This window comes from Camellia sinensis, chromosome 12 (assembly GCF_055761805.1).
Source record: "Camellia sinensis isolate YWXY chromosome 12, ASM5576180v1, whole genome shotgun sequence".
Taxonomy (NCBI): domain Eukaryota; kingdom Viridiplantae; phylum Streptophyta; class Magnoliopsida; order Ericales; family Theaceae; genus Camellia; species Camellia sinensis.
The window spans coordinates 95,686,862-95,699,704 of record NC_138972.1 but is presented as its reverse complement, the minus strand read 5'-3'; the positions used below and the strand labels follow the sequence as shown (position 1 = coordinate 95,699,704).

The window sequence follows — 12,843 nt, the reverse complement described above, 5'->3', positions numbered from 1 at the left end:
AAGATGGTTCCTAGTTTGTTCTCATGGATCTGGTATTGTTCACTATCTTTTTCATGTAGTATGTTAAAAGTGCTACTGCTAGCCTAGTTTGCTACAGCCTTTTTCATATGTATTACCCATGAAAGTAACTCAGCAAAGGCTTCATATGGGCTGGTGATGTCCTCTGTTTTTACAAGTAAAATTTTCATTTTCATATAATTAATTCTCCTTGCTGATGAAGAAATCTAGTTAATTTGATGTCAATTTTATGCTTCTCATACTACTTTATAGCTTTCTACTGTAACTGAGAGAGGGATTGTTTTTGTTTTTATATATATTGATTGTTTTTGTTTTTGAATTATTTTTGTATGGTATTTTTTTGGATTTTTAGTATGTGGTTAGAGGTAGCATTTTTTTCTCTCAATCCCCAAATCTTTCTAGAATACTAGGTATATGGTTGTCTCATATGCTTTGGAGTTTGTTTGTTTGTGGGTATGAATTTTGTGTTGTCTCATATGCTTTGTTATTTATTTTTTTAAAGTAAGATGGTTCATGGTGGTCCCATTTGTATTTTTTGTGTTCTTTCTTTCTTTCTTTTTCTTTATCATTTATGCACTTTGTTTGTTTTTGGAATAGAAAGACATGAATGGTTGACAAATTGTCCCATTGGTGGATAATGTGGACTTTGACACTTTTTGCTAGACAATAAATGGTTGAGTTTTTTTATTAATTTCTCGTGGTTATGAATTTTTTGTATTATCTCATGCTTTGTTGTTTATATTTTTAAAAGTAAGATAGTCTATGGTGGCCCCATTTGTGGGCCTTTTTTTTTTTTTGAGTCTTATTTCTATTATTTTTTTGAAGTAAGATAGCCAATGATGGTCACATATCTATTACCAGTTTGCTTTGGAGATTGTGTATATGTGACCATATGCTTTATTACTTTTCTATATCTATGCAATATATATAAAGCACCAATGTATAGTGAACAGTATTTTCTGCCTTGAATGAACAGTAACCTCTCGGGTGTTGAAATATCTATTTTGCCCCTTGGTCTTTATCTTTTCTCTCCTTATTCTAAAGCTTAAAAATAGAACCAACAAAACACAAATAGAGGAGAGAGAGAGAGAGAAGAAATCGAAGGAGACGGAGGAAGACCCATCCGTGACTACCGACACGGTTGACATCCGCCCGCTTCAGCTAAGCAACGAATGAGCTCTTGCACTTCTCCCTCCTACTAGAGTTCTCACACTCCCCTCTCCCATCGTTCAGGTTCATTTTTCAGAAGTTAGGGTTTTCATACATAAAAAATATCTGATTTTTGTTTTTAATCTTTTTTTCTTTCCTGTTCATCGTTTTTCTCTTCTTGTGAAAATAGTTTTTTTGGAATAGTTTTTGTGAGTTGCAAGAAACAGATTGAACCAGATTGAATGTCATTTTTCCTCCTTTTTTTTGGTTGAAGTTAGGGTTGTCTGCTTGTGAAATGTCTTTTTTTTTTTTTTTCTTTTTTTTGTTAACAATTGTGAAGTCTCCTAACAGTATATATATAATACAATCTGATATTGGGGTCAGATTGTGGTATGGTTAGAGCAGAAAAGCAGGGTTATGATGTTAGGATGGGTGTATTGTAACGCCCTCATAAAATATACCCATTATATATATCATTGACATGCATTATTTAAGGAAAACACTTTAATAATTCATTATAATATCCATCAGAGTCTTACTAAACAAAAGCATTACACGTAACATCAAAGTAAATGCCCTACCAGCTTACATCTTTCCAAGCCAACACTTGGACACAGAGTATGAGTTCTAACTCAAATATAAATAAAGCCCTAGGCTTGAGTGTTTACATGTACTAACAATGAAAAACAAATAACTAAAAATAGTCTTCCAAAATCCAAGTCCTTCCAAGCTAAGTCCTTGGAGGTAGCTTATCACCTGAACCTGAAAATGATGTTCCCATAAAGGGTGAGCCACAGCCCAGTAGAAATATACTAAACCACATATAAGCAATGAATAAAGCAATAGCATTCAACAGATGGTTAACCAAGATAATCAATTACTTCATTTTACAGTCTTATGACACTATTGTCTAAGACACGTTTTACTTTCCAATTTTATCAACATGGCTCAAAACCTGGCCAAACTTACAACAGTGAATTACGTATATCATATTCACATCCTTCCAATATCAACAAACAAATGAGACTCAAGCTCAAATCAAAACACTTCATACTTCCAGATTGATACACATTTTAGTGCTGTATCAATAAAACACTTCTATATAAATAAGCACACATAAAAGTGATGCTAATGGAGTCCATCCCCTATCTCCTCCCAAACAAAATCCGGTTTAGAGGTCCATCCCCTATCTTCCCCTAAACCGTGGAGTACATCCCCTATCTCCTCCCACACAAAACAATGTATGCAAATGCAATGCTCAATCAATACACGTATTTTCTGTATCAATGCAATAATCAAAATTAATGACTTAACCAATGTGATTAGTTTCAGTTATCCCTAATCCACATGCAGTGTCTACAACAAGCACGGCTATCCTCCACCGATAGCCCAAAACAGTTATTTCTAAACTGAAAATAACTATGTTAACAATTCAATAGACAAATGATTCAAATTATCCAACTACGCCATTTAATCAATGAATTCCCCAATTCCATGAATTTTACCATCTTTTCCCAATTCCATGAATTAATTATACAAATTAATTTAATAATACAACTAGGGTTTTTCCCAAAATATACCAAAGTATCCCCAACATATCAAAATACCAAAACTTAGAACAAAACCTATAAAATGGAGTAGGAAATCCCTACCTCGAAGAAAACAACCCAAAATGGTGAAGACAGAGATGAGTGCCCAAATACCAATGTGCTCCAAATCGCCAAATGTTCAGATTAAATGAAAGCCCTCGACTCCCTCTATCTTTTTAATAAAGCAACTAGGGTAGAAACACCCTCTAAATAGATCAAATCTAAGAAAGAAGGTGAGTAGGGAGAGAGAGAAGTCGGACCTAGGGTTTGGAATAAAAAAGAAGATGAAAAAGACTGATCAAAACCCGCTGCTGCATATATAAACTGGACAGGCTCGCTCGAGCGAAGACTTGGTCGCTCGAGCGACCAGACACAGTGAAGCTACGCTCGAGCCGAGGAAGCCTTGCTCGAGCCAACAACCCAAAAGCTCGCTCGAGCGAAAGAAAACTCGATCGAGCGAAGAACTCAAACCCTCAGGTCTGTAACCAGACACACGCTCGAGCGAAGGAACTATCGCTCGAGCGAAAAACGAACTAACTCGCTCGAGCGAAGAAAAGCTCGCTCGAGCCAAGAATGCAAAGCTACAGGTCCAAACCAGACGCAAACTCTCGCTCGAGCTACCAAACCCCGGCTCGAGCGAAGAACCAAAAACAACATCTCGCTCGAGCGACAAACTCCTCGCTCGAGCGAAGATCCAAAATTCTGGACAGCAACACTTGGTTTCTAAACCCAACCAACCTGAAACAAACCTGCCCAACACATCCTAACTCCAAATGAGAAAATAAGGGACAACAACAACAATTATACAATGACAGAATCTACAGAACCCAAGTCCGGATACTATAATCAAATGGGAAAAGACCGGGGTCGCTATATGTATAATTTGAATGGTAACACTAATGACAACCTAAAGACAACACCAAGTAGATATAAAATAAAATGAAGGGGAAAATAGTGAGATTAAAACATCATTGACAGCAACAAGAAGAGAACAAAGGCATAATATCACTTCAAAATATCAACAATATTTATTACCTGGTCATGTAGAGAACGAAACTTGGATTGCCAGGAGATGACTTTCTAAATCTGCTATTAGGAGGGTAAACATCAAATAACTTGTTCAATCCTTATATTATTGATTATCACTTCGATCTCCAGTGTGCCTTTACCATTACAATGAGGATAAGAGTGGAAAATTCAAAGAAAATCATTATATGACTTACAGATTCTCTCAATTGAGCAATAGATCTTGCTGCTGCGGACTATTCCTATTATTGTCCACATGCTACCCTTCTTCCAAACAACCTCAGCCATTCCCATCTCATCATCCCAATGGGCCCTAGAAATATTTTTCCTAATGAAAAAATACACAATTAATTGTTAAAACACAATGATCTAAAGAATTTATAAACAGTTTTTCATCAAAATTTCTACCTAAACTGCAACTTGGGTATATCACCGGATGTAAAGTAATTTTCTTCATCATTCGTGTCTGGCACACAGACCTCAGAATCACTCATTCCACCTGAAGAACTTGCCATCCCTCAACCTCCACCCCACTAATATTTGTCAAATAACTTATCAATAATAAATGCGAGATTAAAATCCCATAATGACTTTGGTTCTCAAGGACAGAGAATCATAGTACAAGATTTCCTTCAATATAGTGAAGATACTGAATTGTAACATTGAATACCTCACCTTGGCAACCTCTAATTGTTGAATTGGACTCAGTAAAGTGAACCTTTTAGTTCATACAAGCCACAATAATGAAAAACTTCCTACTGAAACTCACAAAAAAAAAATATTTTTGAACATTTTCACAACAGTTCATACAAACCAAGACAACCAAAAACATAGAAAAAAACTATGAAAATGATAATTGCACAAAATCCCAAACATCTAAGTTGTTGACTAATACTAATTTGATAGCCCTTCTCTGGACAAAGTCCCAGTCACCTTAAACAGCGAGTCAAGTCTAAGAAATTTTATTTTATTTATTTATTTATTTTTTCCAGTACACTAAAAAAATTCATTTTGAAAACAATTCTTCAAATTATTATCTTTTTAATCCAAGATTAATCTTTTCTTTTCAGTCCCAAACATAGGAATGAATTGTTTATCTTTTCTTTTTTCTTTTTTCTTTTGCACTGTGAAAGAAAAATTCTTTGATAAACTTATTGACTTGGAAGTGCTTTCAGATTCAATCAAGGAAATTGATTTTTCTTCTACAGAGGGTTTTTTGATGGATTTTTGAGTTCTGATACGGTAAATTTCGCGATTTTGTTATTTTTTCTCTTCCTTATTTGTTCTTTGTGTTGTTAAATGTTTGATTTCATTATGATTTTGTTGTGTGTTTTGGAGCTAATCCACAGTTTCAAACCATATCTTCAGATTCAATCAAAGAAATTGATTTTTCTTCTATAGAGGGTCTTTGGAAGATGGATTTCTGAGTTCTGATACGGTAAGTTTCGTTGTTTGTTTGTTTTTTTTTAATTATATTCTTATTTGAAAATCAAAGTGTACAAAATAAAGTAAGTGCTGCAATGTTTTTGGGTAACTTCTGATTTTTCAATCATTCTTCTTGTTATCGATTCCATTTTCTTTGGTTTCTATGATTACCATGATGTGTGGGTATTTTTATTTTGGGCATTCATCCAGGTGTGACTCCTAAATTTTTGAGGTTTGTGTAGATCAATAACTTAATTTGTGTGATTCAGAAAATTTTTAGGGTTTATTATTTAGCTTTGTAATTTTTGTCTATAATATTTTTTTTTTGATTTTTTAGTTAATTTTTATGGATTTTATATGTTGTTAAACTTTTAGGGTTTGTGCAAATAAAGAATTAAAAACTCAATTTGTGTGATTCAAAACTTTTTTGGTGTTTTCCTATTTGGCTTTGAAATGAATTTTGAAGATGTGTTTAATGCCAACGATTGAACTTCAAAACCCAATTCTAGCTCTGACAGACTAAACATATAATCAATATTGTGATGGAATTTAGTTCTTTAGGTTGAATACTGGAGATTTTGTTCTGTTAAAGATAATATCCATTGGGTGTTTGAATTTTGTGCTTAAATTATTTGATAAAATAATTGGAAGACAAATTGCCAGATAATCACTGATGTGGTCAAAAAGTAGTAGGTTAACATAGTTCCCTTCACCAACAAGTATGTTCTTGCTAATTCTCTTATTGGAAAAGTTTTGTATTTTGTCCTATCTTTGATTTTTGAGGAATTGAATAGATGATTGATTTGTTGGTGCAATTCTATTTTTGTTACTTGCTTTGTGTGTTAGTTGTGCTTTGTCTTTGTCTTCATCTTCTTTCTTTGATCATGAATGGAGGTATTGTGAGAGTTTGCCTAACAAAGTTAGGGTTTCTTCGTACTTTCCATGTACTAAAAATTATGCTTTTTGTTTGTTTGTTTGTTTTGTTTTGGGTGCATAAAATGTGGGTTTTCATTTTTTTTTTGGTTTACTTGCTTTAGGATTGTGGGGTTGTTGTGCTTTGTCTTCGTCTTCCTGCTTTGATCATGAACTTCTATGAGAGTTTGCCTAACAAAATTAAGGTTCTTGTCTTCTTTTAGCTACTGTACATTATCTTATTTATTTATTTATTTATTTGCATTAAAAGGGGGTCTGATTTTTAATTTTTCTTTGTTAACAATTTTTTTTGTTTACTTGCTTCTTTTTCTATTTCTATTTTGAAGGGTTGTGTGGTGGTTGTGCTTTGTCTTCATTTTCGTCTTCCTTGTTTGATCATAAATGGGAATTCTATGAGAGGTCGACTAACAAAGTTAGGGTTTTTGCCTTTTTTCCAGATCCTATATATATATTTTTTTTGTTGTTACGTAAGGGGATCTTGATTTTTTTTTTTTGTGCCTATTTTTCATTTTTGTTTTTCACGATTTTTTTGTGGAACTTGCTTCTATTTTTGTTTCTATTTAGAAGGGTTGTGGGGTGGTTTTGCTTTGGCTTTGTATTCCTTATGTTCATTAGCTAACAAATTGTGTCAGTATATTTCTTTACATCTTCCATAAACGTCAACAATTTCTTAAGATCACTTTTAAACGTCGATTTGAACTATTAAAAGTCCAATCTTTTCTCTTCATTGTTTTTTTTTTTTTTTTTTGGGGGGGGGGAGGGTTTGGAAATGACTTTTGCTTGAGTTTCATTCATAAAAGAGAAGTATACCACATTAGTATGAATCATGTTTTAATTTGATTGGGGGTCAGTGCCTTGGGCCACTATGGAGGGTTAAATAGAAATGTGAAGAAAACTACACATAGCCATTGGAGTCTTGGGCAATGGTTTGCTTCATATTTAGTGGTTTAATATTTCTTTGTGATGTGAGTTTGTAATATGTTTTATAATTTCCTTTGTTACCTTTAGTAGATTTTGTTACTTCATATTTTTTTCATTTGTGTATCATTTAATAAACAAATTCTAGGTGCATAACAGCAATCATCTAGACCTGGATATGCATTTCTTCTTTCTCTGGTTGTGTATGCACAAATATGGGATTTGAGTGAGTTGTTGTAGGCTAAGATTACACTTTCTCGGTTTCTATTACAGGGAAATAATGGATTTTGTGATAACAATATAGTTTACCAAATACATAGGATTAACAAGATCAAGGTGAGTACCTTCTAATTTTTAGCTATCATAATTTCTGAAACCACAAATTAAAGGTAATTGTTACTTGATAATTTGCACACATAATATTTTAGATAATTGTTATAATGATCTCCAGCATTAAACGTTCATCATTTCAACTTAGACAAAACAAAAACTGCATTGAACAAATTATACAACAAAAAGTGTACCCTTTATGAAGTAGGCTAGTTTTAAGTTAGAAAACAATTTGTTAATTTTAACAAACAAATGTTTGCATTTCGAATGATCAAATCTAAAACATTTGGTATGATTTCACAATTGCACTTTTGTTTTCATTTTTCTTATATATCCAGGGCATTTCTAATTATGTTTAAAATACATGTTTTGTTTTGTGTCTACATGTTGGGAGGTAGGAAAGAGAAATGTGATGTTTGGAAAAAGTTATTTCACAATTGATTATTTTATTTTTTCTTCTACCAAATATCTTTAATTAATATGCAAACTCAGTGATACCGATTAAATTTTCATACTTAATGTTGACTGCCCATTTATTTTTTTTGTTCTTTGTTTTTAAATACATTTTAAAAAGAACTTAAATGTGTATTTCATACATGGGACTGTTGATGGGCTGTTACACTGGTGGACTGATTTTGATCACAAAAAACTTGAATGAATGTGCTCAAAACATAGGGAATGAATGTGTATTTCAAAGTGTACAACCAGACTTTAAGTTAAGAGAACTGGGTGATTGCATGAAAGGCCTGGCAACAGTTTAACTACTGCTACTTGCTGTTTGAGCTTGGTTGTTGTGTGTTGCATTCATTGCTGGTTTGAGTTGAATCCTTATCAACTTTGTTTGTATTTGTTTGTTTGCTACTAGGAGTGCACATGATTGGTCCATGCCAACACAGTTGGGATGAGGTGTTTTGGACAATGATGCAATTTTTTTTCCTCCTACATCATTGTAATATATTCTCCTTTTCTTTTGCCGCTCAAAACAAATCTATGGAATAACCTTGGTTATGTTACTATTAATCTTTTTAGCAACCATTATGAATTGTTTTTTTTCGCTCTTGCGAATGTTTAAGTTTATTACGAACTTTTTCTTTTCTTTTTCATGGTTGAGCAAGTATGCGAATCGAAACTACATGCCAAGCTAAGAAGGTTGTCGTCTGGAATGTAGTTAATTCACCGTGAGGATCACCTTTCCAATTCTACAAGTGTGAAAAATGACCTTGGTTATTTTGTCACATTTCTTTTTTCTTTTCTGAGTCAGTTCACCATAAGGATCACCCTTTCAGAGTCTACAAGTCAAAAATGGCCTTGGTTATTTTGTTACACTTATTTTTTAGTATTACCAGCTATGTTTATCTTTTGTGATATATTGAAATTTAGAGAGAAATTCTCTTGCAATTGTTTGCCACTAAACAGATAGCTCAATTCTAAGTTAGTTTATATGTACATAATGTTTTTCTCTCCATATAATTTTCTTCTCTAGACTTAATATGTTTATAAATTTCAGTTCAAAACACAAATGTAATGGGCACTAGCTGGGCATTAGTTAGAGTGCCTTAAACGCGACCCTCTAACTAGTATTTTTAAAAGCAAGATAGTTCATGTGATCCCAATTGTGATTTTTTTGTTTTGTTTCTATTTTTTTTTTTTTTTTTTAAGCAAGATAGCCCATGATGGCCCCATTTCTATTATTGTTTTTGTTTATAGAATGGAGGGATATATAGGCTTGATTAATTGTTCTATTAGTGAATAACTGGGACTTATGTGAGTAATCTTAAAAGAATATATATATACACAATATTTATAAAATGCAATGAAAGAACACTATAAAAAATTAATGATATTAATAATATGTTTTAATTGTAGTGTTTTAATATAGGATTAAATTTTCATAGTATGTTTTGGAATTTAAATTTGGTCTAATATATTTGTTGTTATTGTGTTTAGCTAACCATGACAACTCAGACAACATTGAATTCAGTTTATGAGTTAATACAATTACTTCAACCATTACAAAAAGAAGCTATCAAATCAATTGGCTTTGGAGGTTTTTTAGAGCTTAAATGCACGAGATTACCACGACAACTCTATGAATGGTTGGTTGGTTGTTTTGATCCTACATCTCGGTGCTTATTCGTGCATGGCAAAAGAATAATTATGACACCATTTGATGTAAGCCACATGTTAGGACTTCCTTGTGAGGGATCAATTATAAACATAAATGGGGACCACACTGATATTGAAGAGTTGTCGAACAAGTATGGTGTTAAGAAGTGTGGTTTTATTTCATTGAGTTCTTTAAGGAATGAGTTGCCTAATATGAAAGTAGACGGGGATGATTTTAAGGGAAGATTTCTATTGTACATTCTAGGTTCTCTTTCGTGCCCTACATCGGAGTTGTCAATAAATCGTTGTTTTCTCCATTCCTTAAAAGATATGTCTGCTTTATATAAGTTAAATTAGTTAAAACTCGTCTTAGACTTTTTAGTCGATGGTGTGCAAAAGTACAAGGGCAAAGGAGAATGAAAGGGACAACGAGGAATTCGAGGTTGCTTGTTTTTTCTCATGGTATGTTTCTAAATCATAGTAAACAAATGATTGTCTATTTAGTGCATTCTTAAACTTACTAATCATTACATAACCATATCTTGTAGTTATTCTACATAGAGCATGTGACACCTACTATGGATTTTGTTAGTCCGTGTGCAAGTAGACAAGCACCTCGTTTAGTATATTGGATAGATGAGATGATTAAAAAGAGAATCTCCGTGTTAGAAAAACTTCAACACCAAAACAACAAGAAGGTAATCTTATATGTTATATAATTAAATTTGTATGCGTGTTGTAATTAAAGAATTTGTTTAACATGTTTGTTATTATTTTCTTAATAGGTTGGTTTTATCGTTGAAGATAATGATGTGAGTGTAGAGCCAAACATGGATGCACGGCTAAGTAATGTTGAAAAAGAAGTGAAAGATTTGAGGGGAGACTTGAATAACTTAGTCGTTGGTGTCAATCAATCAATAGAATCTATCAAAGAAGAGATTTTGATAGCAATTACAAAGGTAGTTAATGGGTCATGGGCTATTGAGGAGAAACACTCTCATGATATCGATCGTCAATTGAAAAATGAAGATATCTTGGATGACAAATGGAGTCCCCCACCTTATGCTTTCTAAGATCGTAAGTTTCCTATGGATAAACAACTCAAACAAGAAATGAGGGATTGCCTAAGACTCCATTATGTGATTAGTTCACATCGTTCGTATGTCCATTTGCCCCCCTTTTTAGTGAACATGAGCTACTACCACCAAAGTTACCAAAAGTGATTTTAAAAAGGTCAATTCTGGTAGATGATGGTGCCATGTCTTCAACAGTTTTGCCTTATCATATGAAGCTTAGGAGGGAAAGCAAACGAAAAAAAAGCAAGCATATACTTTCACCCAATGATGTTGAACTTGGCAAGGTAAGATACATTATTATTATTATTATTATTATTATTATTATTATTATTATTATTATTATTATTATTATTTGTTTTGTTTTGTTGTTAGAATTGAAAGTAGTTATTGATTTATTTGTGTTATGCAGAAATATAATATAACAAGCAAACAACTTGACATGTTGCCCAAATATGGACAAAAGGTAATAAATAATATTTGTACACATAACAATTTTTTGAAGAATAATTCATTAGAAATGAACTTAGTCACCGACTGATTTATGTTATACATGAAGCTACAATGAAAAATAAACAAGTTGTTGTGTTTCCTGAACAACATTCGAAAAAGGTATATTTATATTTTCTTATAGAAACTCATTTTTAGGAGAATAATCAATTACATACTTTATGAAAATGTTATTAATTATTGGTTAAAAATAGATTTCTGAGTTGTTGAGTATGCTGACTCCCATGAAAGGATTTGATTTGCCACCGCTTTCAGTTAAGGATAAATTGATAAGAGACTATTTGTTTTATCGTAGTAAATTGGAAAGGTTCTATTTCTTTCAAGAAATATTTTCTTTTATGTTTCATGTGTTTATATTGTCACATTGACATGTATCACTTAATTAATATGATAGTGAAATTCTTATTAACTTTGATATTCAACATGGAACGCGCAAAAACATATGGACATTAGATTGTGGTTGTTGGCTTGATGGACAAGTAAGTACTAAACCGTTGCACAAATGAATTTATAATGTACAAGATAATTGCATTTATTACTGAGTTGTTGTTTCTTAGATAATCACTTTAGCTGCTTTGCAATTTACATTAAAGCAAAAGGATTGTATCCCAGATGCGAAATATCCAGCATGGTATCTACCTACATATTTTTCGGTAATTTACTTATGCATTTTATAATTGAAAGCATTTGACTACGTAGCATATCATGTTTATCTATACTAAGCTTGTGTTATTGATATTTAATACTAATTTTTATGAGTTGTAGCAACTTATTTTTCACTACAAGGTTCATAAGCCAAACATGCTCAAGTCCTATTTTGGAACAGAACGGTATACGAGAAAAATTGAATCATGTGAAAGGGTATTGATTTGTTATTATCTCACTTTATTTTTGTTTAATATGTTAATGAATATGAGAGTGTTGATTATTGATTTAATATAGGTATACATTCCAGTTAATGATGTGGGTGAACATTGGTATATGTGTGTGATATACATGCGGCAGCAAGTGGTATATATCCTTGATCTATATATATCAAGAAGAAGTAGAACTCAGCCAATTCAAGTGAAAAAAAGTAGTATACATCCTTATACAATGTTGTTATTTGCATTTTGTATTGCATATTTTCCTACTAATTAGTTATGTAAATGGCAGGTTGAAGTATTACATGACTTATTGGGAATTCAGTACAAGAATGCATATACAAATAAAATCACTGAGTTTCCAATTAGAACACTTGAATGGCTTCCACAACAAAGTAATGGCCATGATTGTGGAATGCACGTCATCAAGTATTTTGAATTGGTGCAATTTATTGATTCTGAAGCTTGTTTGCTTCAATTTGACTCGTGGGATGCAAGACAAAGATTAGCACTGGGCTTAGTTCGAGATGCAAACATTAAATGATTTTAGTCATATGATTTTTGTCATTTTTTAGTAATTTGGATTTGAATTGTACATGGGCATGATTTGAATTAATTATCACTTACCACTTGATTATACTTCAATGACTCCACTTACTATTTTATTATTTTTTGCTTACCATTTTATTCAGTCATACTTACTAGTCATAAAGACTCTACTTACCAGTTTGTTAGAGTTAACTTACCACTCAAATAAGCCTCATTTACTACTTTATTACTCTTTGCTTACCATTTTATTCAATCATACTTACTAGTGTAAGAGGGGCTAATTTGAGCCCACTAAATTATTTAGGCCCAATAGCCCAAGATTAGTGGGCCCGAATTCATCGCAAGTCCAAGAAT

The 12,843-nt window shown here is 32.4% G+C and overlaps 1 protein-coding gene across 1 annotated transcript; it reads left to right on the top strand.

Moving 5' to 3' along the window:
* The first annotated feature begins 10,752 nt into the window (after window positions 1-10,752).
* LOC145803748 (ubiquitin-like-specific protease 1A) lies at window positions 10,753-12,484 on the top strand. Its single transcript, XM_082897083.1, has 8 exons — window positions 10,753-10,854; window positions 10,980-11,033; window positions 11,272-11,384; window positions 11,472-11,556; window positions 11,635-11,730; window positions 11,843-11,938; window positions 12,020-12,088; window positions 12,233-12,484. The coding sequence occupies exons 1-8, from the start codon at window positions 10,753-10,755 to the stop codon at window positions 12,482-12,484; spliced, it is 867 nt and encodes a 288-aa protein (XP_082753209.1).
* Window positions 12,485-12,843: the final 359 nt, after the last annotated feature.

Excerpts from the sequence above, each read along its gene's own strand:
- LOC145803748 (XM_082897083.1), top strand. The coding sequence starts at position 10,753 with ATGTCTTCAACAGTTTTGCCTTATCATATGAAGCTTAGGAGGGAAAGC. Across the intron at positions 11,557-11,634 it reads GTTGTTGGCTTGATGGACAA|ATAATCACTTTAGCTGCTTT; the intron begins GTAAGTACTAAA and ends GTTGTTTCTTAG. Across the intron at positions 11,731-11,842 it reads ATCTACCTACATATTTTTCG|CAACTTATTTTTCACTACAA; the intron begins GTAATTTACTTA and ends TATGAGTTGTAG.